This window comes from Asterias amurensis, chromosome 4 (assembly GCF_032118995.1).
Source record: "Asterias amurensis chromosome 4, ASM3211899v1".
Lineage (NCBI taxonomy): Eukaryota > Metazoa > Echinodermata > Asteroidea > Forcipulatida > Asteriidae > Asterias > Asterias amurensis.
In genome coordinates, this window is record NC_092651.1 from 21,272,568 (window position 1) to 21,299,857 (window position 27,290).

At 38.4% G+C, this 27,290-nt stretch overlaps 1 protein-coding gene across 7 annotated transcripts in view; it reads left to right on the forward strand.

Moving 5' to 3' along the window:
• Positions 1-27,290, forward strand: part of LOC139936110 (neurobeachin-like) — a 277,304-nt gene that overhangs the window by 223,969 nt on the left and 26,045 nt on the right. For all 7 annotated transcript variants that reach the window (XM_071930832.1, XM_071930837.1, XM_071930836.1 and 4 more), the window contains 3 exons: positions 23,579-23,696; positions 24,896-24,998; positions 25,851-25,966. In XM_071930832.1, the coding sequence (XP_071786933.1) occupies positions 23,579-23,696; positions 24,896-24,998; positions 25,851-25,966 (337 nt within the window). The remainder of the gene's footprint in view (positions 1-23,578; positions 23,697-24,895; positions 24,999-25,850; positions 25,967-27,290) is intronic.

Genomic DNA, 27,290 nt, shown 5'->3' on the forward strand with positions numbered 1-27,290 from the left:
TGAATGTGCAGCTGGCTGCCAAGTTTTTCCGGGTGTACTAGGTGTCTTTAAACCTATTTTTCACGAATACAGCAGACTTTGTTGAATTAACCCCACACCATGGTTTATTTAACCTTAAAAAATCTCCAAAATCGGAAGTCTAATGTTCGTTCCGCTCACCTGATAAAATGCGGTGAGTCCTAACAACTAAATAGGTCTATTCTGTAATCACCAAACAAGGGGGAGTCCTGGTAGGGTTTAGCTCCTCAAGAGACTACTCCACAGTGCAGCCGTCTTGTTTGATTTCCTGGGAATGTCAGCAGCAGCAGCGTGCACAAACTGTAACACGGCCCGGGTCTAGCGAGGCTCTGATCGGCATAAGTCACATCTCGTCCGCTGTGGGTCTCTTGCTGTTGCCTCACGCGAACGCACGGAGGGGTGGATTTTTTTTTATCAAGCATTGCACAAGTTTGTAAACTGCCGCTCTTGATAAAAATGTCAATCTCTTCCATCGTTATTTAGGATTATGAACGAGCCATGAAGCTGTTTGCGATTAGCTCGACGAGGTTTAGGAAAAATCCCCCAAGATGTTTTTTAGCCCGGTATATTAATTTACTTGGATTGGGAATATGGCTATAAACAGTAGATTAGATTGCGAGTCCAGCGGGACGAATGGGGGAATAATGATTGAACATTCTGATATTTCGATTAAACTTTGCGAATCGCTTGAGACGTTTTGTTTGAATGTTGTATATCCTTTTAAGAACACAATGAGCTATGCAACGTCTTAGTGTGGGGAGTAAGTTTGCATCAGTCACGTTCTGGTTAGAAGAGGGAGAAAAAACAAGTCTGACATTTTCCAGAAACGTCATCGCATGAGTTCCTTTTTCAAGTGACGTTTGGACTGTCAATGTCAAACACTGTGGGAGTAAATAACTTCATTTATTTTTCAATTCAATTTGTTTGGATGGTGTTAGTGCCGTTTATTGTTCGATGCATTTTTGTTGATATCCACGGTAAATGGTTTAACGATATCAAGATATTTTCTTAGTTTAGTTATTTTTTTCGGGTGGTGTCCCCGAACTGTGATGACCCTCTATATAGGGTCCTGCATTTGCTTTCAACAGCTCGATTGTCTCCAATCCGGTGTCTTTCTTCAAAACATAAGTCAACGTTGTTGTACCACGTTTCCTGCGTCCATGTTTTGGTTCCCAGTGAATGAGTTTTGATGCAGTATTTACTTTAGCAATACATTATACCTATAGATTGAACTTTCTTTGTGTATCTCGCATGTACATAGCACTAAGTACAACATCGATTTGGGGGCGAGTTGTTTCTTAATGTGTCTGTTACCTGTTGACACGTCTAGAGGGAAATAAGCAAACATGGCGACCACTTCATGACGAATCAAACCGTGTATTTCTTAATGCAAAGTTACTTGTAGGTGACAACTCATGATTTCTTAAAAGATTTGTGTTTCTTCACTCAAACTCTTGTTTATAAAACCACTCTGGTAGAATTGTTTACAAGGGACATTTTTGACTCTACAAAACGTGTTGTATTTTCACACGAGTACATTTTGTACAATATTGTACAACCTTGCTACAATTTAGCAAGTGACCCTTGCTAAATTGCTCTCGTGTGAATGGGGCTGTATACAACTTGGTAGAACGTTGCCAGATTGGTTTATAAATGACGCCAGTCTCACATTCTTGTTAATTCCCCTACCGTGTGCCAAACCAATTTGTGCAATAAGTTCCTGACTCCAATTTTCTGACTTGTCCCCGCCTCTCCCGGGAACATCTCAATCTACACAGCGGTCCAACCATTTATGAGACATAGAGCCCAGTTTTTAAAGGTACAGGGTGGATTTCACAAAGAGTTAGGACTAGTCTTATCTCGAGCTAGGACCAGTTACTCGTCCTAACTTAAGACTATCCATGCAATTTGTATATCTCTTAGGACTAGTCCTAAGTTAGGACTAGTCCTAACTCTTTGTGAAATCGACCCCTGGACACTAGTGGTAATTACTCTAAATAATTGTTAGCATGAAAACAACGAGTAACGGAGAGCTGCTGATAGTATAAAACATTGTGAGATATACGGCTCCCTCTGAAGTAACGTAGTTTTGAGAAAGAGGTAATTTCTCACTCAAGTGATCATCAATGAGCGTATTGTTTACAAGATTGTCTTGATGACCTACAAGTCTTTGCAGTGGTTTAGCACCGCAATATGTATCGTGCCATATCCAACATTCTGTTCCTGGAAGAGTCGGCCTCCGATCATCGACAGACATGAAACTGGTAGAGTTTAGAACGAACAGATCATGGGGGATAGATCCTTTGCTGCAGCAGCCCCTCGTCTCTGGAACTCTTTACCACCACCCATTAGGTCATGCAGCAGCATATCAACATTTAAGAAATAGTTAAAAACTCATCTGATTGGAGTTGCTTATAATTAATTTCATTCGGGGTTTTTCCCATTATAATGACTTTCTTGTTGGCCCCTTGAGCATTTTCAATGGATATGTGCGCCCTATAAATGTACATCATTATTATTATTACTCTCGATGACCAATATTGAGTAACAATTTTCATAGATTTATTAATTTATGCATATGTTGAGATACACCGAGTGAAAATACTGGTATTTGAAAACAAAATTACCAAAGGTGTCCAGTACCTTTAAGGGGGAGTGTCTATAGTACGTTGAGATGGATACCGACTCAATTGCAATTTTTCAATGGTGCTCGAGGCGATCCCCCTATGCGCATTGGCATGATATTTAAGTCAATACAACCTGTCATAATACGGGTGAAAGTACAGTCTTTTTGCGGTTCGAATTCCATAAGCCTTCAAAACTAATAACAGCAAACAATATAAATAAAACCCTTTTATGATTAACTTACAAAACAACGTATGATTATTTCTCATGTTCGGCTGTCGGATTTATTTAGAAGAGAAGTGTAACATGCATGACACGGTTTTAGCGTCAAAATTTGGACTTGTTCTTTTCAATTTTGTTTTCAGCTTCGATTTCATTTTAAATTCCCCGATGATAAAAAAGGACTTTATATCAAACCGTAACGACATTAAAGCTAGTTTGCCGATGTAGTTTTCTCTATCCTCCACAAACAGTCTTTTCAGGTTCCCAAAACAAGCCATTCCCCCGACTTCGAGAGAGATTTGTGTCCCCGGCAAAATAAAGAGATATCTTGGGGCAAGGTACATGAATGCCCGGTCATGGTATATATTGATCAGGTTGTGGCCCGGTCCGCCCGGGGCCGCCTCGTTAGGGGAGTCGGATGCAACAATCGTCATTGAATGGTGTTAGACAAACAGATGGACTGTTGGGATAGGCCTATGACAAACAACAGGGCAGTGTCAACGAACGCACACGCGATTCAAAAAACCCTTGATTTAAAAAACCGGCATTCTTCAGCCGCCTCGATCCCCCAACCATTGATCTAAACGATCGCCTTGAAAAAAGAAAACTACATTCATTCGGCTTTTATGTATTAAGGTTTTGTGTCTGGAAGCTTATTAAATAATAATATAGGAGAACTGGAAAAAGTATCCAATTAGCTGCCGATTCCGAGATGCCCTGGTTCGAGTTGACGTGACTGGGACGGCCCGCTGAGACTATAGCACGTTTTTATAATCCTATAACAATTCCTACGTTTGAATATTGTTTTTGCTTCTCTTCTCGAATCATATCATAAACACACTCGAGACACACTCGTGCACCTGCCGATTGTCATCCTCATGTTCGACCCAATTATGTTCCATCAGATCGTTAGAGGATCGACTTAGGATTGGATGGTGAATAATCTTTACATTACATCAACCTCATGGACATGTGCCTCATTAGCTCCATACCACACACACAGAGACTCCAGTGATATTATTATTTTGATCTCTTTATACATTCTTGTTTTATTGGGTTCAGCGGCCGAGCCAAGTTCTTCATGGCGAGAGAGGACGCTCTTCATTTCTACATTGGTTTAGGTTTCGGTTTATAGCTCAAGAATATCATCATTAATGATTCTATGATTGAAAACTTGATTTGTAGTTACCACATTATGTTGAAAAGGGGAAGGGACAAATGAAGTGTTTAATACCCCGTAACGTTCCCCTTTAGGTCAAATCATTCCCTTCCTCCATGGTCAAACCATGCGAGCTATAAAAGTCAAATCGATGACAAAAGTAGGGCCTGCCAATCCATGAAGATGTAAAATGAGCCTTCACAGGACATTATCATCCCACAAATCTGCAGGGTTAGTACTTGAGTTACACAGATAACTTCTTGTCTGAGATGTTCAGGAACATGTTTTGCGCTCCTTCAATAACAACACGCTTCCTTAGAGGTTCTGAGAAGTTCTTGATGTTTTACGGATCTTTCGATACCAACAATATTTCCCCGGTCTCGTGTCCCATCCTCCACGGATACGATCTGTGGTACCACAGACCCAAAGCTAAAGTTATTAATCATTTTACCCCCCGTTTCCTCATCATCTATTAAAGCCCTTCCAACGAGAGAAGACAAGTGTTTGTCTCGTTTCCAATTATCGCCGTCATCTTATTGTGGAACTGTCATGTAAGCGATCTAATTTGTAGGCCCCTATACGAACCCCCTCCGTATCTGACGAGCTGAAACCCCAAAGCTCACCCAACACCAACAAAAAAAGTGAGATACCCATGGTGCGATTTTTAGCCCGTGCGGACAATAAGGTCGTTAGCTAAGTAGAGCTGGAATCCCGTGGTGCTATTGTTGGGGCCAGTCAGTATTATAGTCACTTTGGCAGTAGTTTACAGAGAGGACATAAAGAGTCGGTAACAAGCAAGCAGACAGCAAGCATCAAGCGGAAGTAATCCTTTTATAAGAAACCTGGCGCCTTGCTAAGATGGGTCAGTCAAGATACACCAGGATATTTCGGGATGACCCCGTTAAAAGCGGTAGGACTATCTCATTAAAAAAAAGGAAAAGTTTGATCCCAAAAGGCCGTTATTACCATGGAGCTATAACGGTTCACCGTTAATTTGGTTGGCCCCCTGGCTATGTTGGAACTAACGGGGTCTATAAACATAGGTCTATATATGTACTAACACTCGTGTAAAGGACGTGAAAATGTGCTAGAATGCGTCTAAACATTGCGTGATGACTTGGTTCAAGGTTGAAAAGCTTCAAACAAAGTTCAGACTTATCCATGGAGATGCTAGAATGCGTAATAACGTGCTAGAACTCTTACATCAACATGGAAGTGAAAAGCAATATGAACTCTTTTTCGCGTGGACGTGAAAAGTGGAACGCGCCGAACATGGAACTTAAAAATGTGCTAAAACGCATGGACGTGAGAATGTTGTGCTAGCACACTAAACATTGATGTGGACATGAGGTAGAACGCGTCTAAACACTAAACAGTTTCGTGAAAATTTGCCAGATTGTGTCTGAACAAGAACGTGAAAATAGAACCTTCCTCTATGCATAGTTGAAATGATCTCGTAATGATTCACTGCATTTACCGCCAATTACGTTACAACTATTGTGTTATTTCCCTCCAATCTCATGCTCTGCTCAAACTTTGGTGGTAGTTGCTCGGTTATAGTTGTAGGCTCTAGCACTGCGCTAAAAGGTTCAAGATCAAACAATATTTTCATGAATTAGGACACCGTTTTTTATCGAGGGCTGTGAAAATGATAAGTCAAGATGCTTCCGGAGTTAGTCTTTATTTTTGTGTCGCATTTAGAGGAAGTGTACTGCAGATCTAGCCTTTATCATGGCCCAATCACTTTCAACCCCGCGCTTGCTCCCGACCAATTGTTTTAAAGACAGTGGACACTATTGGTAATTGTCTAAGACCATTCTTCTCGCTTGGTGTATCTCAACATATGCATACAATAACAAACCTGTGAAAATTTGAGCTCGATTGGTCATCGAAGTTGCGAGATAACTATGAAAGGAAAAACACCCTTGTCACACAAAGTTGTGTGCTTTCAGATGCTTGATTTCGAGACCTCAAATTCTAAACTTGAGGTCTCGAAATCAAATTCGTTGAAAATTACTTCTTTCTGGAAAACTACGTTACTTCAGAGGGAGCCGTTTCTCACAATGTTTTATACCATAAAAAGCTCCCCATTACTCGTTACCAAGTAAGTTTTATGCTGATAATTATTTTGAATAGTGTCCACTGCCTTTAACGCAGGCCTCTTTCGTAAAAAAACAAAAAAAAAAAAAACACCGCACGATCTATTTACATACTTCAAGACAAAATCATTTGAAACTTGAATCGGTAGTAAAGACGTATATTTTAATTGGAAAACATATTCAGTACGGTTTAAATGATGCCTGGTCGCTAACATTATTGTGTCTGGCATCCTTACATCGCGAAATGACGTAATAATGTTGATGGCATGTTTGTTTTCTTACAAAATGTCTCAGCATAACTTAAGGCCCCGCGTTTTAATTTCACGCTGAGTTTACTTCTTATTGTTCGTTGCGGAAACTATCATCCTACAGCCCCGGTCATGCCTTTTATTGGAATTTCTTGGTCTCTATACATTATTTCGGTTAACCTTCACGGCAGATCAGTGTTTGAATTCTTCGTGTTCTTTCTTTCGTTTTGCCGCACACACCTCTTGAAATAATAAGTCTCCCTACACGAACACGAAAGCAATCAAAGTTTTTCTTTTTCATACTCCGAGATTATCGGTTTCCCTGTATAAAAAAAAATACAAGGGAAACAAACTATGTTATTTTCTTTGGACAGAAAAGACTAACAAGCATCAGACTGACGTGTGTGATGGACAGATGTCTGTGGTTAATTAACTACAGGTGCCTGAAGCTATATAGACACCATGGGCGGCTTAATTTCTATAGCTCCCAACGATACTCAGATAAGTGAACTTTATCATTTACATAATAACTTGATTTCAACTCATGCGGAATTTTACCGTCAGCAAGCAGGCTAAACAAACGTAACAGTTGTCAAAAACCTGAGTTGATCATTCCGATCCACAACCTCATTCTATGATCTCTCAAACCATGATCTGCTTGCGATTTGGGTTTTTTTCTGCTTCCCCCATCTCTTTTCTCTCCGTTTTGGTTTTTTTTCTTCTTTTTTTTCGGGACTGGTTTTGTCATTGAGGATGCTTTGAGCATCAGACCAGAAGTAACATGAGCTGCAGTGAGCCGTGAAATGAAGGCTTTGTGATTGAGACGTGCCCACCTCCCCCTCCTCGTCCCAGCAAGTTATCCCTTTGAAGCGGGTATTATCCTGCTCAAGGACTCCCTGTGATGGCGCAACAATGACGCCTCTCCGGGTCCCCGTTACAGATATAATTTACCGGCTTGACCTGTTGCACATCTTCCCCCCTCATAGTCTTGTGTCCGGAGGAGGAAAAATAATTGCGATTGATAATCAAGGTATATATTGTCATATCTTTTGAGAGCTTTTAGTCAAGCCATGTGTTGTTAATGTAATGAAGACTTGGCTGATTTTAGCAAGGACGAAACGTGATAAACAAATCATGTCTGCTTATTAATTTATTGACTTCTTTTCTTTAAAGCCAACATTCCTTTTGTTTATTTTAAACAATTGTGTTAAAACTTCGGGGACACAATAACTGACATAGGAGGTGTAGGCATACCACACGAAATAAGTAAATTATATATTAAACTCATCTTTGATATTGAAGTTTTAATTAATGGGGGTTTTGGGGGTGGGGTTGAGCAATTTTAAGGCATGATCGTTCAGGTTCGTAAAAGGTGAAGGCCCTATCTCTTGCTTGAAGAAAACGCCCAACATCCCTTTTTTATTTCAAATTAACTGCGGTAACTTTGATTACATATAGTAGGAGTAGGCCTACCACAATAAAATATATATTTTACATGAAAGTGGGGTTTTTTTGGTGGGGCTGAGCAATTTGAAGGCAGTATCGTTTTGGTTCGTTTAAAGGTGTATCTCCAATCAAATTCCCTGCTTGCAGTGGTAAGCAATAGCCACAATTTCCAATAATGCAAAAATCCATTCCGGTCTCAATTTTGCTATCATTTAATTGGAATGGAATTTAAGTGAAACAAAGATAGCTGCAGTCTCATTAAAAGTCGATTCACCGTTGCTCCATTTTCTATTTTGATTCTAATGCTTGGTGTATAATAAAGACTAGGGGGAAATTATGCCGCTCGTGTGGCAGTTTGACTGATACCAAGCTTTGTTTCTCCGACCTGTCAAATCCAATCTCAAATCTTGTAAATCCTGTGGTACAGTTAGCGGTATATTGCAGTGAAATAAATTTGCACTATTATAAATACATGTACTTGTGACTGTTTTTTTTTTTTTTTTTTTTAAAGTTAGGATTATGGGCGCATGAAGATTCTTAGGTTACGGGGGGGGGGGGGGTGGGAAGGTTGAGGGGGCAGAGGGGTTGATTTGCACTAAATTTAGTTTCATCAAAGATATTATGAATGAGCCAAATTCTCCCCCCCCCCCCCCCAAAAAAAAAAAAATAAAAATAAAAATAAAAATAAAAATAAAAATAAAAAAAATAACAGGTTTACGTGAGTAATTTTTAACAGCAAATTTTAGTTATTATGATGAAGTATAAAAATTAATAGTAGGCTTCCCAACATAATCTTTTAATATTCTTGCTTTGAGTGGAAAATACCATTTTCACATACAAAATTAATAATACATAACATAATTGATAAAATATCTTGCCTTAAGGGGGGAAAAAATCTTCCATCGGAAGTTGTTGATACATGGGAAAGTATTGGTCAAGAAAAATCAAATTTGAAGACTGAACTACTTCATCTCCTGGCTGCAGGTCTGTACCAAAATGAATTCAAAATACCATAGCTTCTCCAGACAGCCAGAGCTCTGTTTTTCTCATTTTAAAAAAAAGGAAAGAAATACTACCCGGACCACCTACATTAAAATCACTTAGTGTCTGTTATTATGAACTCTGGGGCCTGGACATAGAAGCTAACGCATATACACCACACACACACACTCAGCCATATCATTAATTTATGAAGCATCAATCATGGAGTAATAAAAAGTTGCAGAGCCCGTATAGATCTAGGTCAGCATGTCTGTGGCTATGATATGGGCTGCCTTGATATGGGGCGGCTTGGCTTTCATGATGCTCACAATCAACAAGTAATCTCCGTGGTGGTTCGTTTGTTGCAAGGTCTTTGGTTCTTGCGTTCAGAATTTGAAGTAGACAGCAACTAGCTAAAATGATGGCATTTTCTCTTATGGTAGAATGAAGCACCTGCAAGGATATGTCTGTGTTGTGTTTTGTGTTTCTGCAATGTGTTTCCATCGGTTATTAATTGAATTTGAAATTGATAAACATGTCAGCACAATATGATCAGTAGATGTTTTTCACACAGCTCACATCTTAATTAATAAACTCCTTTTAGCTTGTATAAGGTTGTGGACCTATATATATCTGTAACAATGTTATGATACTCCTGCAGTTGGTGTCACTATCTAGTTGGATTACATATATATATATATATTATGTTATACCAAGATTATACCATAGGACCAATAAGCATGTGGGTTGGGGCCAAATTTCATAATTGTCTAATTGCTAAAAATAATTGTTAGCATCAAAACTTACTTGGTAAAGACTAGAGTAATGGGGAGAGGTTGATAGTATAAAACATTGTGAGGAACGGCTCCCTCTGAAGTAACGTAGTTTTCGAGGAAGAAGTAATTTTCCACGAATTCGATTTCGAGACCTCAGAATTAGATTTTGAGGTTTCGAAATCAAGCATCTGAAAGCACACAACTTCGTGTGACAAGGGTGTTTTTTCTTTCAATATTATCTCGCAACTTCGACGACCAATTGAGCTCAATTTTTTCACAGGTTTAGCATTTTATTCATATGTTGAGATACGCTAGATGAGAAGACTGGTCTTTGGCAATTACCAATCGTGTCCGGTATCTTTAAGCGTAAAATAGTGCTTACTAGACGAAGATTACCAAAAATTAGTATAAAAAAGCAATGTGACTTGATACCTCAATTTGCATTTTGTTTTCTTAAAGGGACACACCGGCTCACCGTTTACGCAATTTAGGTGTGTAGAATCATAAATAATGTTTTTATAGATGGTTGCTGTAAAAAAAATCATCAAAATGTCACGTATTTAGCGAAAAATGATTTTAAAAAACCAAAGCGGCCATATAACAAGCTTCCATTACACGGACTCTTAGATTTTTCACCATTATTTACATTTTGTAGCGATAATTTGAATACATGATCTTTTTCGTCAATTATTCGTAAATAATTTTGTAAAAATGCTCTTAAAATGCTCAAAAACGGCTAAATTTTATGATTTTTTTTAAGGACTGTTCTTCTTCATTCCTGGAAGACCGTTGAAGTCTTAGTCTATTTTGTAGCCCAAATAGCCCAATTCGGCCGGTGTGTCCCTTTAATAAAGAACTCATACTGGTACTCGTACTCGGAGATCCAAGTACTAAGTATAGTCGGCCGTTGGACTCAAAATTGGATATTACAGAATACTCGGTGCTCACTGCACACTTTAAAGGACTCATACTCGAGAGGACTACTCATCCACCCTGTACTCGGTAGTACTTGAAACTCTACTGAAATTTACTTGCAGTACTCGATACTCACTGCTGAAGAGTAATCGACTATTACAACACTGTTTCCCAGTTGAAGTAGTATTCTTAATTGGATCATTATTGAACTGCAAACATATTGGCCAATGCAACAGTCTTATTCCTCTATAACTAACGCAAACCCAAAACAAAATGCCAGTATTTCTACATTACTATGGATACCAGTGTGCCAATGTATAATCACCATGGTTATCCTACCACCGTATGTGCCATACCAGCAGCACCCATCTATATCATTCACCTGTCAGTGTATATTATGCCATGCACCGGGTACCATAGGAGGAGATGCAATTAAATAATTAGTTGTGTTCTTTCATGCTTTCCTTGTTCATTTGGGCATTGCCTGGTGATGGATAGTCGTCCCTAAGGTATAAACACACCGTCTCCAATCATACTCTCTACTTCAATCTTGTTGTAAATCCGCCAGCGTGTTCTTATAACACACTACTCAAATACGCCAGACGGGTTCTTGTGAACCAATTATTATAAACATATCACTTTAGAATTCAGGGTTTAATATCTGATACAAAGTATACAGCACGATAAGTTGAACAGTTTCATTATAGTGCTTTATTCAGAGAATGTGTACATCCTCTGTGCTTATCTGTTGTGTTTTGCTACGGTGTGTTTTTGGAGTCCCTGAACAGAAGTAGGTTTGTGACGTAAAATTCGTTAACTGAAATAATTTCCAAGACGAGTCAGTGGCAAGAAGAATGTCTTGTTCTTAAATTTCAGGGTTCATGATTTCAGGGTTCTCAAAACGGACTTTGTTATATTTTCGAGTATAGTGGAACTTAGACTTGTGTGTTATCAACATTGATGGATAAATATGTTCAAGGCTCTTAATTTTAAAAAGAATTATGTTGACGTGTTGAAACCGCCATCTTGAAACTGAGCATAAACCTCTGAACAGTCGCAGTGACGCAAGGGTTTTGTCGGAACAAAAAAACACTGTATGGCATAACAAGAGCGTTGAAGAGTGCAAATGAGTTGTTATTAGAAGTGCCTCCTAGAACAAATGGTGCACCCTTGTGCCCCCTGAGTTTGTTCACCCTGGTTGCAGGCCCTGCCTGTCAGTCTAAATGAACAAAGAGTCTTTACACTTTAGTTTGAAATATAGGCCTAACACTCAATAGTGGAATATATACTGATATTAACTCTATAAGGTTCTCTGTTAGTAACAAGTGTTAGCTTCTGACAATTTACGAGTCAACAACCCCCTGCAAAGAGTCTGCCAACGCTGAATTTACAACTTGATTGACATCAACATTATATGATTTATCATTTTTATATACTGTGTACCTTTTTAAACAAAGCTAAAACTAAAGTAACCTACATTATTTTAGTAGAAGTTATTGTACTTTCCCTATATTGTTTGGGAATTTATGTCTGATGCAAGTTTTGTAAGAGCAATCAATCAGTGAAATCATTGCCTACCAGTCAAAATTGTCTGTAATCGTTTTAGATATTTTTGTTGATGGTAACTATTTTTTTTTTTTTTTAATGAAAAAAAGAAAACTGATGCTAACTGCTTCCAAACCAAAATAACCTGTGGTATAAATACAACAAGACGTAATGTTCATTTAGTTTAAAACCCTGTTATAGGAGATTATTTTTTACTTATTTTTATGAACAAAAATATTACTTATTTCCCAAAATGTTTTTTTCTTCTAATACGTCGAAATGTCAAAAAATATTTGCAACAAATAATCCTATTCTAAATACAAATATAAACTATATTTGTCATGTTCCTTTTTTACCTTGAAAGCAGCAGGTATCTTTGTGGCTTAAAATCAACTCTAAGATAGAGAGTAACAACCTCTGAAGTCAATTGTGGTCGTCCCGAGACATCTTCTTAAAAGCAGAACCACATTGTTTGAGTTGAGAGCTTTTCGCTAATATTGGATCACTGGAGACTTCCAAAACCCATTAAATCGTTTCGTGATTTTCCCCTTAATCTTTCCATGAGACAAATCCAACCGTTTGCCCTGCTTTTAATTCATTCGGGCCCAAGTTACCGCACTCATCATTCTGTGAGGTTGTCCCCCATATCAAATTCCCATTTTCTCCGTGAAACAGAAAACGATTTGCAGTCTTCCTCCGCCCGGGAATGACACTAATGAAAATGGCTTCCAATGCCTCGGCTCAAGTTGACGTGGAGGGATGGTTTATGATCGCGGAATATCATATTTATGTCAGTTGTTGATGTGGCGAGCGGATAACATGCTGCACTTCCTTCGTAATGGACGACCCTCCCGAGACCTGCTTAACAGCTGGTTAGAGAGAAGCCCAAGTCTTAAGTCTTGAAATTACCACCTTGGTTTTATTTCATAGAAGACAAGCAAAGAAAACGGGTCATATATTCCTCGTGTTGACAGATTCACGATTTGTCCAGTCCCGGTAAAGACCCTTTTAAAAATGTTTTGCACTGGGGAATTTTGTTTTATGTTTTTTTCTTCGGTGTTTGTTACATGCTATTTGGGAATGAGTGTGCAGCAGCTCCTTTTTTATTTTCTTCAGAGAACGATTGGGATTGTTTATTATTGTTATTTATTGTTATTCTTTTTTTGGCAGTTTCACATACAAAATATGCATACCATAGAACACACTTTAAGTTCATTTACCTTTAAGACACTGGACACTATTGGTAATTGCCAAAGACCAGTCTTCTCACTTGGTGTGTCTCAACATGTGCATAAAAAAACCTGTGAAAGTTTGAGCTCAATTGGTTGTCAAGTTGCGAGATAACAATGGAAGATAAAACACCCGCGTCGCACAAGTTGTGTGCTTTCAGATGCTTTGAATTTGAGACAATTCAAATATTTAGTGAGAAATAACTTCTTCCTCAAAAACTACGTTACTTCAGAGGGAGTTGTTTCTCACAAAGGTTTTTTCAATATCAACAACTCTCCATTGCTTGATATGCTAACAATTATTTTGAGTAATTACCAATAGGTTTTTTTACCAACAAAGGTTTTTTCAATATCAACAACTCTCCATTGCTTGATATGCTAACAATTATTTTGAGTAATTACCAATAGTGTCCAGTGCCTTTAAACCAAAGATTTGTTTAGAGATATCTCATTAAATTAAACGGAGTAAGTATGTAATTGTGTTTTCTAGGGAACTTTTGACATATGTCCTCATTTTGTTCTTTTGGTCGCTTATAAATTTATTTGAAATAGTTCACTTGACAGTTTGACGGTCTATAAACAAACCTGTTTGACATTTTTGGAGAACAATTGGAACATTTGAATAAATGACAGTTAAATATTAGACAGTGGTGCAGTACACCATCTGGTATGTTCTTGTAATAGTAGTACCAGTGTGACTACACATCACCCGCTGATTCAACTGAAATCATCAACAGAGAAACAGTAGAGTGTAACATTGTCATTTTGCATACAGACCTGTCACCTTAAATTAGCCCCTCAGATTTGGAGATTTGGGCCCAATTTCATCGAGCTGTCCTTGAACGGAAAATATTGCTTGAATGATAAATGCTGTTTAGTAACAAAAAGCAGGATACCAGTGACATGTGCTAAATGTAAAATGGTATTATAGCTGATGGTAACCTTATTCTGGTAAGCATTAGCTGTGTGCTAAGCAGCTCTATGAAATGTGGCCTTGGGCCCAATTTCAAAGAATGTACTTGTTCCATACAAAACAGACCCATGTTTGCTCTAAACTGACTTTGTACAGCAAAGACATCAGGAATTGTTAATTTGATGGGGTGGGGTGGGGTGGGGGCGGGACAAGCTTTAACCACCATGACTTACCAACATGATGGATTTACATGCAGCTTTATTCTTGAGGTGGGGTTACATGAAAATAGTTGCATCAATGTGGCTGCAATGGTCTGGGGTTAAATTGAATTATGAGCATCGGGGAAAACATCAAGGTGGGAAATTGGGAAAGGGGACATTTGGGGTCTTTCCCCTCCACCCTTTACTACCCTCTCTCAAAGCCCCAAGCTGACAAATTTTTGAGTTATTAATATTGTAAATGAAAATAAACAAATAAAAATCAATTAATGGAAGTGCAGACCCTTTGTCAGCAAACTCAAACTACAAATTTTTAACATCATTCATAAATAAATAATCTTTATATAAACCTGTCCAGAAAATGTAGGTTGCTTGCTATGATTGATGATGTTCAATTTTGACATCGTTGGAGCGTGACGGTAGGGCGATATCCCTGTATCACATCACCATTGCGTCCCTGCTGCCAAATAATCGGCTTCTGTGATCAGAAAGCTGGAGTGATAAACAACTAGCCAACAAACACCGATGATGTAGCGTTTCATTTCACCACTTTGTGTGCGTGTGTACAATCATATATATATGAGAGCACAACCTTTGTTTACAAACAGAATGAGCTTGTACATTCCATGGTCTTTTTGGCAGGCAAGAGTCTACTGGTCTTGTGAGAAACTGCCAAAAAGCCAGCTTTTGTGATCATAAAACAGGAGTGGTAAACAAACTAGCCAGCGAACACCCAAATGTGGCATTTCACTTCACTTTCACTTTCAGCCTTGTTGGGTACAATCATAGATTTGAAACCCTTGTTTATAACAAGAATGAGCAAGTATGATTCCATGGTCCTTCATGCCTTGAATTTACCCACAACACCCACAGCAATTGCCACGGTGCCCTTTGCTTTTGCTGTGGTGCCCTTTGCCAAAAAAATTCCTCTGCGAAATGCCCCTTACCAGAGGAAAAATTGTCTCGCCCCTTCAAGAGCGAAGCTCAAGGCGTGGTCTTTTGGGCAAGCAAGATACTGTACTGGTCATGTGGGAAGTTTTACATTTTATATCATAATTCTCATGAAAATTCAAGAGAGGTACAGTACACAAAATAACGGCTGTTCAAGTTTTGATATGAACCCCCCTCCCTTTCTTAATATCGAGAGTTGATAAAAACCAGACATTGCTATCTCCATAAGATGCAAGGTTTTACTTTTTCTTCCAGTGAGCTGTGTCGTGCCAGCAGGAAGTCCAGGCTCTGTGGCTCTTTTGTAAACATGTGATGTTACATGGTCTACAGATTACCTTACTATAGGTTGATGAGAAGTTGGTAAACAAGGGTTTTTGACAAATGAGGTGTTCTCGATGATTGAGAGCTACTATCAAACTTGTTTACTTTGATGTTTGCTGGATTGTATTCAATGATTGAGATGGGTCAATATGATTATTGATTGCTGACAAGGGTTTAAAGTGTACATTTACAAGCTTGCAGATGCACAATTACAATAGTTGCAGCAAGTCTCGCGCATATTATTGCGCCTTTTCGAACATTTGGAGGTTGAGTTGGCATAGAAGTAGCTTTCCTCTCCTTCTACCTCTAGGACCCCGGTTCGAATCCAACCAGGGCCACTACATGGATTGGGTTTTCAGTCCCTACCTGACTTTGTGGATTTTCCCTAGAATAACTCTCTGTGGTTTTAGATTAGGTTCCCTTTTCTGAGAGAATAAATGAAATGAAAAAAAAATTGTCACTGGTAGAACATCTTGGTATTATGGATTGAGTAATTTAAATCTGCATAATGTCCGACTTCCATAGTCAGATTGTCTTGTGCACCGTGAGCGATTGATATTTTTGTCTCTTTGTGTGCATTATGTGCAATATGAAGTTAATGATAGAGATTGTCTTATAGATAAAGCAAGTGTTATACACTTTAAGACTAACTAATTACAGAAACAATTTACTCCATCAGATACAAGTAGTTGTTGCTACAAGCTCATGTAGTTTCTTGTATGTGGTCTTAAAGTGCTACCACTAACTTTCTTGTCATATGAAGTTTATTAATGTTCCCATTTTCAATTAGCTATACATCGGAACATCAGAAATGTTCACCTCCAAAAAGTACATACCCTTGTAACAAGTGGGCAGAAGACCTTTCTGTCAACAACTCGCTAATTTATTTGTTTGGTTCGTCCGTCTTCTTTTAAACGAGCCATCGTCATAATGTCCCAAAGTGGTTTACGCCAAAGCCTTGGAAACATATACAGACTCCTAGCCACTTCTATAAACCTAGTCCCACCCTGTAATGTAACGGTAGGGTTTAAGCGCATCTACCATGATTGCTCCAAAAATAAACATTTTGGGATGGCGTCGTGAAGCTAACACTAAAAACGGATATCATTATTAGAAATACAGATATTAAAGTTTGGTTGAGACAGCTTAACTGTGTCATCAGGTGCATGTAGTGGCAGTAAGAGAAAGACTTAATTAAAAAGTATGATACATCTAACAGTAAGGCTCGGCGGTTCTCGCTGTAAACTCGGTGCCACCTGGTTTGCACTGTCATATTTCAGAGATGAAATTGTACTGTTGAGGCATATAGTGTTCCACTTGACTTGATCTAATCACATGGGACTTGACTTGAAGATGGGATGTCTTTTTAAACTCTGTGTGGTAGTCTGGAGCTATAGTGCTGTAATTAGAGCTAGTTTCTCTGTTTCGATGACCTTTGAAAAGTTTTAGACCGCGCCAATTGATTCAGATATCTCTTTGGTTGATTAGTGGAAATTAGAAATAAAGAATGTGCGTACCTGTGTTGATGGATATATATTTACATTGATAATGACTTTTTTGTATTATACACATATAATATTAACTTAATTACACACATGCTTTTGTTTCCTACAACGAGATATATGTTGCAGGTTTTTTTGTCTTTAAACTCTGTGTGGTACTCTGGAGCTACGGCTGTCTGTAAAGCTATAGTTTCTAATGAAGTGTGTTTCGATGACCTTTTGAAAATTTTAAGTCTCGCCAATTGATTTTGAATTTGATGAGTGGAAATATCACAGGTGATATATCTATCTCAAGAAATTAAGAATGTATGGACGTGTGTTGGTGGATATATATTTACCATTGATAATGACTTTGTGATTAAGTATTAAACACATATTACACTTGAATACAAGTTAATTACTCCCTGCTTTTGTTTCATACACTGAGGTATATATTGCCTTTTATTGTCTTTAAACTCTGTGTGGTAGTCTGGAGCGATACCACTGTAATTAGAGCTAGTTTCTCTGTTTTGATGACCTTTTGGAAAATTTTAAGTCTACACCAATTGATATGAACTTGATGAGTGTAAATATCACAGCTGATTTATCTATCTCAAGAAATGAAGCATGTATGGACGTGTGTTGGTAGATATAAGTTTACATTGATAATGACTTTGTGATAACCATTGTATTAAAGGAACACGTTGCCTTGGATCGGTCGAGTTGGTCTTTGAAAAGCATTTTTAACCGTTTGTTATAAAATGCATATGTGTAGAAAGATGTTATAAAAGTAGAATATATCGTTCGACACAAACATGCCTCAAAGTTGCACGGTTTTCCTTTTACCTCGTCGACTAACACGGTCGGCCATTTATGGAAGTCAAATTTTTGACTCCCATAAATGGCCGACCGTGTTAGTTCGCACAGTAAAAGGAAAACCATGCAATTTCGAGGCAAATTTGTGTGGATCATTGTATTCTACTTTTAAAACATCTTTCCAACCATATGCATTTTATAAAAAAAAACGGTTAGAAACGCTTTTTATAGACCAACTCGTCCGATCCAAGGCAACGTTTTCCTTTAAACACATATTACATTTGAATATAAGTTAATTACTGCGTGTTTTTGTTTCATACCCTGAGATATATTACAGAGCTACCAATGTAGTGAGAGCTAGTTTTTCAACGGTTTGTTTCAATGACCTTTTAGAAAGTTAAAGTCTGTGCCAATGGGAGACTTTTGGGACGCTTGGTGGCAGCATACTTACCAGGTAAAATCCATTGTACTTGATCATGTGCGCCCGCTCAGAACTAAGTAAACAATGGACATTTACCTGGTAAGTCTGCTGCCACCTAGCGTCCCAAAGTCTCCCATTGGGTTGAGTTTGATGAGTGGAAATATTACATGTGATTTATCCATCTCTAGAAATTAAAGAATGTATGGATGAGTGTTGATGGATATATATTTACCTTGATAATGACTTTAACCTTTGTATTATACAGACATTTGAATACAAGTTAATTACTCACTGCTTTTGTTTCACCAACTGAGATATATATTGCAGGCTTTTCTGTTTTGGCAAAGGGTATTGTTTTGTAACCAACAGTTGTTGATCAGTACGCCATAATAATTAATTATCTTTTTGTATTGAGTATCAGATGTCTCGGTAATTAATTTTCCTGCGACTTGGACCTAAATTTATTTGGAAGGTCATACAAAAACAACTTGATTAGCAGCCACAACGCAATTAATTTCTCTTTTGTTCGGACTTCAAGAAAAAAGGGCAGTGCCATTTGTTCAAGTCATCATCCATGTGTCTTGTATATAAATGACTGTGTCTCTGTTTCTGTTAAATGGCTCCAGAAGTTTGAGGACGGGCTCGAGGTAATATCAAACAACGCAACGAGCAGCCGAGGAGCGGCTGGCTTGATGAAAGTGTCACACTGTGCCCAGTATGCTGGCAAGTAGTAATATGACACACAAACAGAGCTTCGCAGCTGACATTTTGTGTGTATGTAGTTGTCCGTACTCTGCTAAATTGATTTCATTATGAGCAGGCCCCCGAAAAAATGCCAACTCCTCTTTGAGATGGCGGGATAACTATATACCGTTGATCGACACAAGCGATTGCTTTCATTATCCAATTGCAGTCAGATGATTTGGAGGCTGTAACATTTATTCCCCCTGACCTGGCATTCCAAAAATAAAAAAACTAGTCGGGTTCTTTTCTGAGACTCTTTTGCGATGTTTATAAAGCAATCAGGTTTTTTTTTGTATTGGGTGGGCTGAGCGTATTGAAAGCTTCATTCTTGGTTCGCGAAATCGCCCCCAGGCAGTTTACAGGGCATCAAATTAATTTCAAGTTGATGTCTTTTTAGTTTGGGCCGGCTACTCAACAATGGCCCAGAGGAGCTGTGAATAACTTTACATGTAAAAACCCTGGGCTATTTGCATTTAGCTTGAAAGCCATATTTTGAAAGGAGAGTCGCCGGGAAATAATTTTAAGAATTGGCGAGGCGTTGAATGGCTTTCAGAATTTGGAAGTCGATGCACTCCAAATAAAAAAAAGAAAATTTAATCAAATTCCTCAGAGTTGACTTTTCTTTTTAGCTGTTTATAAAAGGTAGACTTTTCCTAAAGAAACAAATGTTTTGTTAACTTGGTTGTTATTAATCTCTGAATGGGACACCCTCTTAGCTACAGCGGATTTTCAGTTGACAGTTACACAGTCAAATTATGGACTTTTCATTCCTTAAATGAATTTTCAAAAGTAGCAACTAACCAAAGTTGGATTATTGTAATCGGAGGGCAGTTTACCTCTACAAAACTGTTTTGAAAAACTCCTGTTAAAGATTGAAGAAGAAAAGAAAGAAAAAAAACTTGTGACTTATAAAGCAAGTCATTGTACAAGAAAATATTCAACTCCAACTTGCAAAACATCTTAACATTGTAACCACTGGAGCCTTACATGACCAACATGGGCGTCCATGCCAACCAGCCTGATTTGTTTATCAACAATAGACTGGTCTATAGTCTTAGGAATACAAATTTCAGCAGTAACTTGGGACTAAAGCAAGCCATTGTACAAGACAACATTCAACTCCAACTTGCAAAACATCTTATTGTAATCACTGGACCCTTACATGACCAGCCATGCCAACTAGCCTGGTTTGTTTATCAACAATTATAGACTGGTCTATAGTCTTAGGAATACAAATTTCAGCAGTAACTTGGGACTAAAGCAAGCCATTGTACAAGACAACATTCAACTCCAACTCGCAAAACATCTTATTGTAATCACTGGACCCTTACATGGCCAGCCATGCCAACTAGCCTGGTTTGTTTATCAACAATTATAGACTGGTCTATAGTCTTAGGAATACAAATTTCATCAGTAACTTGGGACTAAAGCAAGCCATCGTACCAGACAAATTTTAACTCCAACTCGCAAAACGTCTTATTGCAATCAGTGGAGCCTTACATGGCCAGCTGTAACTTGTGTCCAGCACAATTTTCCAGGTGGGCTGTAATTAAAGCACCCGATGTGGGGTCGTTGGTGGGTGACTACCTAGCCACTAGCAAAATAAGCAGTAGGGGCAAAATGACATACTGTGTTGAACTTGAAAATAATGAACTTTATGCTCATGGTAGTAACGCACTTCTGTTATTTGTCAGCGGCAAGTTCTTTGTTGGCAGAGTTTGAGTTCCAGGTCTTTGTTTTGATCTTTACCAAAACACTGACAATTTAAATGTATTTGGTAGAGATTCTGTTTCAAATTGTTCATACACTAAACATACAGGATTTGTTAGGACGAAAAATATCATGGCTTAATCTTAGTCTGAAAGCTTACTGATTATGAAATTCATACTAGAACAATTTGTTTTCTGTGAAATATTTCCCTCTTAAATGAAGTCATATTCAAGAAAAACTGTGTGCGACAGCTGACTGATTATTAAGTTCATACTAGAATCAGTTTTATTTCTGCGAAATGCTTTCATCTTAGATGCAGTCATATTAAAGAAAAGAGTGTCTGAAAGCCTTATAAAAGGCAACAGCTGATTTCAAGGACAATATTTTAAGCCTTATTGCTGAAAATTGTGAATGGTTGATCCTTATTTTCTACTGACTCGCGCAACGGATTAAACCTGAATTTTCACAGGTTTGTTATTTCATATATGATTGATCACACAAAATATGAACACTGTCTGTGACTATTTTGTCAACTCTACCTATTCTGTATTTAAAATATCTTTAAGAATTTGAAATGAGCCAATGTTTTTTTAAATTTTATATCTCATGGAAGCAGATAATTGAAACAGTTACAATAGTTACAGTTGGTACACAAAATGGGACTCCTGTTCAGTGACTAGAAGAAATGTTAGCTTTATTGCAATAGTTAATTGTTTGACCATTTTATAATGGCTCGGTCTAGCCAATATCTTAAATATCTTGATATTTTGAAAAAAATTCTAAAAGGTAACTGCTGTATGTTCCTACAACCCTATATATTCCGATGACCCCTGGTTATCTGAACACTAAAATTTAATAGGGTTTAGGATTGGGGTTAGGGTTGTAGGTTGGGTTAGGGTTATGATTATGATTAGGGTTAGGGTTAGGGTGGGGTTCGGTACATGGTTAGGATTAGCGTTGGGTAAGGGTAGGGATAGGGTTGGCTTGGGTAAGGGTGGGGTTAGGATTAGATGTTTGATTTTCTATGGGTATGGTTAGGTATAGGGTTTGGGTTGGATCGGGTTAGGGTCGGGTTAGGTAAAACCATTTGGGGTGTCAAAACATAGAAATGTCGGAACTTGGGCATATAACCATTATAAAATACACATTTTGTTCTTATTTATGTAAAGGTAGATTTATCAAATACAAATAACTTGACTACTTTTTAAAGGCGTTTGGCACTACAATAGATACGCAATTCACTTGTGTGTACGATCCCAAAAGACAGGTTTCATGTTTGCATGCAAAGTGCCAGGTGGACAGGGGTCATGCGAGTTGTGTATAGGTCATCGTTGTAGCCGCAGCGCAGGCAGCAATTTCAATCAAAACCAATCAACTCTTGGCGCAGGGTGATCGTAACGTAGTCGTCATCAAAGCGCAACACCGCATCTCATTGCACAATGTCCCGGTGCTGCAATTTTACCCCCCTCAGTAGCCACATCCGTGCGCCCCTCTGTCCCACCGACAAGATCACTTTCATATCAGTGTCTCTCAAAATTAGATTGGCTCAAATTGGACATGACAGAGAAAGAGCCCGTCGAATTAGGGTGTCGTGCTGGCTCCTGAGCGGCCGCAGGCCCTGCCGCTGACATTTCTGGAAACCCTATGCCAGACGCACTGTATGAGGCTGGCGCCAGCACCAGCAGGAGCACGGGGTATGATTATCTTAAGCAAACAGGTAAATACAGAACCATACAGGTCAGCTTTGCCCGTGCATCTTCTCCGGTCCATCAACAACCCTCCCCTATCATCATCAGGATGATATCATCCCACTTCAGGTAAACCACACCTTACCCATAAACACATGGTCTGTATTAGACTCCACTAGTAAACAAATACAACCCTGTCAAAGTGACAGCACCTATCTCTCAAAAAATCACTCGGTCCACCTCGGGAGATGTTTGTTTTCTAGGATAACCAAAACCAAACTGGGTATATGCCAAGAGTACCTTCTTAAATACGAAACTCCCACTCCACCCGGAAGGCTCTCTCTGTGGACTGTACCCCAAGGAGGTCGGCGCTGTTTGTGTTCTGGGATCAGTTACTTGGATTGACAAGTCTCTTGGCTTGCTTGGGTGTAGTATTGTGGGGGGACTGCCTAGCTTGCCGTCAGAGGTTTTAATGAGTGACAGTATATCTTACACAACCTGATATTGCCAATTACAAGTTGTTATAGGAATTCTTATCTATGGTTTCTGTTTTCAGTTGCCCTAAGTGGTAGTTCTCTTGATTTCAGAGAAGTCGTTTTTGATTGACCAAAGCCTTTTTTTTCTGATTCCAAGGTAAGTTTGTTTGTAGATTTTGGTTTCTTTCTTTTATGGCTGGATGTGTATTCCTTAATTGTAAGGTAAGTATACAGTTGTTGTCCAGTTTATGTGTGCAATTAACCATTTATCAATGTTATCACTAGGTGGCGTACAACTGGCCAGGGTGGTGTACAACTGGCCGGGGGCCAAATTTCATAGAGCTGCTTAAGCACAAGAAGTAGCTAAGCACAGCAGCATCATGCTTACCAGAACAAGGTTACCAGTCAAAATACCATGTTAAATGTATCATTTTGACTGGTATCCTCTTTGCTAAGCAAAAAATTTTTAAGCAAAACTTTCTGCTTACGCAGCTCCATGAAACAAGGCCTTGTGTTTGAGTGAAAGTTGAACTAGAGTTCTAATTGTTTGTTCCTTCTTTGACTGTTTGATTCCAGGTTCTTTCATACACAGAGGGTCTGCATGGAAGATGGCATTTCAACGACATCCGAGCAGTGTTCTCCAGGAGATACCTTCTCCAGAATACGGCGTTGGAGATCTTCTTGGCAAACAGAAGTAAGTAGACTTCTAAGAACCTTGTCACACGGGGCAACTTGGAGGCAACCAACTACAGTTCATTTTTCAAAAAAATGTCTTACTGTCCCCAAGAAAAGTGTGTGAACATGCAAATGTGAATGAAGTCTCTTCTTGGAGGTTGCCTGGAATTTTGCCTCGAGTGACATTGTTCTAAGGCCAACCTCATTCCTGTAGTGTACCCGCCATGCCATTTTCCACCAAAATGCCTAATAACTGTTCGATCATTAGCCCAGGAACTTTGAAATCTCCAAATAGATATGGCTAATTTAACTAGACTCCAGTCAATTCTTTGTTCAACCCCCAAAATCATTTCAAAGTTTACCCAGTCAGTTTCCCTTGTGGTTTATATTGATAGTCCAATTTGGTTTAGAGATGTACGCAGACCTATCAAAAGAGGCATGTCAAAGACCAACTGGTCCCCTGTCAACTGTATTCAGTGACACCAGAAATGAGGCATCATAAAAAGTGTGGATTGAACAACCTAATTACCCCCTCTATGGCCAGCTGACTGATTGAACCAAATATATATATTTTTTCCAATTTTATAAACATAGATCAAGAATGACAGATTAGTACAAAAAGCAAACCCCATAGGAGTCAATTTTTTTTTGTTTTTTTTTACAAATTAATAATATTTTTAAAAGTGAGCTTTTATTGAGTTAGCCCTTTGGTGCCAACTCATAAGTATTTGAACAACTGGCATCCGGCTGATCTACAAATGAAGTTGTTGCAAAACCTTTTAATAGATGTTAAAATTGCATAAGGATAAATAATATTATTTGGTTTAACCCTTTGTATACTCAGTACTTACTCAAGTTCTGTGAAGAAAAACAAATTACAGGCATATTACTCGAACCCATGACCTTTGCAAAACCTTGGCCAAATTTCATAGAGCTGCTTAAGCACAAAAATAAGCTAAGTAAAACAAAACTATGCTTACCAGAATAAGGTTACCAGCCAAAATGCCAAATCACATCACAAATTTTGACACAAATTTTGGTATCCTGCTCATTATCGATAAGCAGGTATTTTTTAAGCAGTGTTTTCTGCTTTAGTAGCTTTATGAAATTTGACCCTTGTCAGTATTGAAAAATCAGGGATACTTTCATGATGTTAAACAGTGATATTTTTAATTCATGGTTTTCTAAAATTGTTGACGATTTCTTCTAATCTTGCAGCATCCGTGATGTTCAACCTACCAAACAAAGCTACCGTCAAGAAAGTTGTGCATGCCCTGCCTCGGGTCGGTGTTGGGCTCAAGTATGGCATACCGCCCTCAAGGTAAGCACGGATTCAGATCCGCTTTCAAATCTGATTAAAATGCAGACGGAGAACTCTTCTCAAATGGTAGACATGGATGCAAGGCATGTCTGACTCTTTGCTCAAGAATTCAAAACCTAATCTCATTTGAAAACAGTGTGCTCAAACAATTTAAATTTAGATTAGCTAACAACAACCAAATTTTATTAAAGGCAAAGTTTACCTTTTTTTTTTTTTTTACCGTTTGGTTGTTTTAATACTATATAAATGTACATGTGTACAATAAAACTAACATCTGAACACTTTATTTAAAAAGGTGGTTACATGTTTGTGATATCGCTGAAAATCCAGAGCGAATATGACCACGCAGGAAGCGTTATGCTGTACACTTCTCAGAGTTTAAATTTTTTAGACATTAAAACTGTAAAAAGTTTACAAAACCACATTGTTTCAAATGTTTCTCAAAATGCTTATACTATCAACCCTGCTGTAGGCTTCTTACCAAAGGTTTTCATTGCTGTTAATGTTTTTTAAGTGATTACCAAATGTATACATTCACTTTTAAGTTATTAAACTTGAAGGAATAAATGTTAAAAAATCGTGTTTGTTTGTTTTGAAATAATAATTTTTAAAGAGAGGCTCCAAGGTAAAAATTAGTTTTAAGAGCCACTCATTTTCTAATGTAATCAACAAATCAATTTGTTATTATTCCACAGACGCATTTAAACTTTAAGGAAGAATTATTTAAAATTGTGCTTGTTTATATATATATTTTTTAAAGGTTATTGCTAAATATGGGCTCCAAGTTCAAATTAAGATTTGTGAGTCAGAGATTTTCCAATATAATCAACAAATCAATTTGTAATTCCACAGACGCGTTTCCTTGGCAACCCCTCGGCAACTCTTCAAGGCATCCAACATGACACAGGCATGGCAGAGGAGAGAGATCACAAACTTTGAGTATCTGATGTATCTGAACACTATAGCCGGTAAGAAAGAAACAACAACATCCAAACAAGTATTTGCACAAAAAAGTTGATGGCCTGACGCTTCAACCCTAGCAGAGTCGTTCTCTTTTAACCCTCGACATCGGGTCTTTCGACGGAGGCCATGGCCTTCATTGCTCCTGGTGTTGGTTGGCCTTGGTGCCCCTTCAAAAGTTTCCCATTGATTTTCCAAGGGAAGTGCCCTTTGCAGAAAGAAAATGTCCTTGCTCCTTCGAAGGTGAATTTCCAGGCCTGCTTCAGCAAAAAAGACTCTGCTTGGATCAATTCCTCTGACTATAACTTTTTGTTGCAATAATATCACAGGTCCTATTGGCATTTTGCAACAATTAATTATATTTATAACACACCTCTTGCTCGTTCTGTATTCTGGCTGGCTGAAACACGATCTTGGGGATGAACTAATATAGGCTAGTGATCGCGCGCGCGTGTTTTGCGGGAATAGTACCAGAGCGGGCAAAAGTCTTTAAATATAGTGCCCGCGGTAACAGCGCCCTCTCTTGACTTGAACCGTGAACAACAACTACAAAACTCCTTTTCAGTTCTTATTTGACCTTTAAGACCGAGCTGTGTTATAAAACACATATTGACTGGCATAATTCGGTAACTAGTGTACGTCTATCCCCCCTTGGGCATGTGAGTGGTCACATAAAGTCCCTCGTGGGAATAGACGTATACTAGTTACCGAATTATGCCAGTCAATATGTGTATTAGAACCCACTGCACAGCAGTGAAGTTAAAAAATGACCCCTTGAATCCGCTATGGAAAGGTAGTAGTCCTGGCCGAAAAAAAGCTCTCGCCCCAGGTTGTAGTTAATAAACAGGAGAGTTCTTTTCAGTACATGTAGTCTACCGAATTCCAAAATCTACTCCGCAGCAGTAAAACAATTGGCAAGACAAGTTCTCAAAATACAAATCTACACCGTGAAGTAGATATTACACATGGTGTTATCACAAGTATACATTTATACTTCGCCAGGCATTGCAACAAAACACATACAATGTTATTTTCTCAAACAAGTAATCGAAAAATTTGTTTTTAAAAAGGACACCTGCTGAAATGTCAAAGTGAATAAGATCATGACGTACCTATTCAATCTCAGGAGAATAATGTTTGCACTCTTCATGTCTTGAAGCAGGCACACATGATTATTGTTTGGACACTCTTAGTTATGATTTACTTGCTATTTTGAGTTTGTTTAGGTGATGTGGGGGTGGTGGTTGTCGGCTTGAATTATCCTCCAATATCTTGGGGCCTCAACCTTTCTGAGCGTACTCGTAGCTATTTTGTTTCCGTGCTCTTAGATTC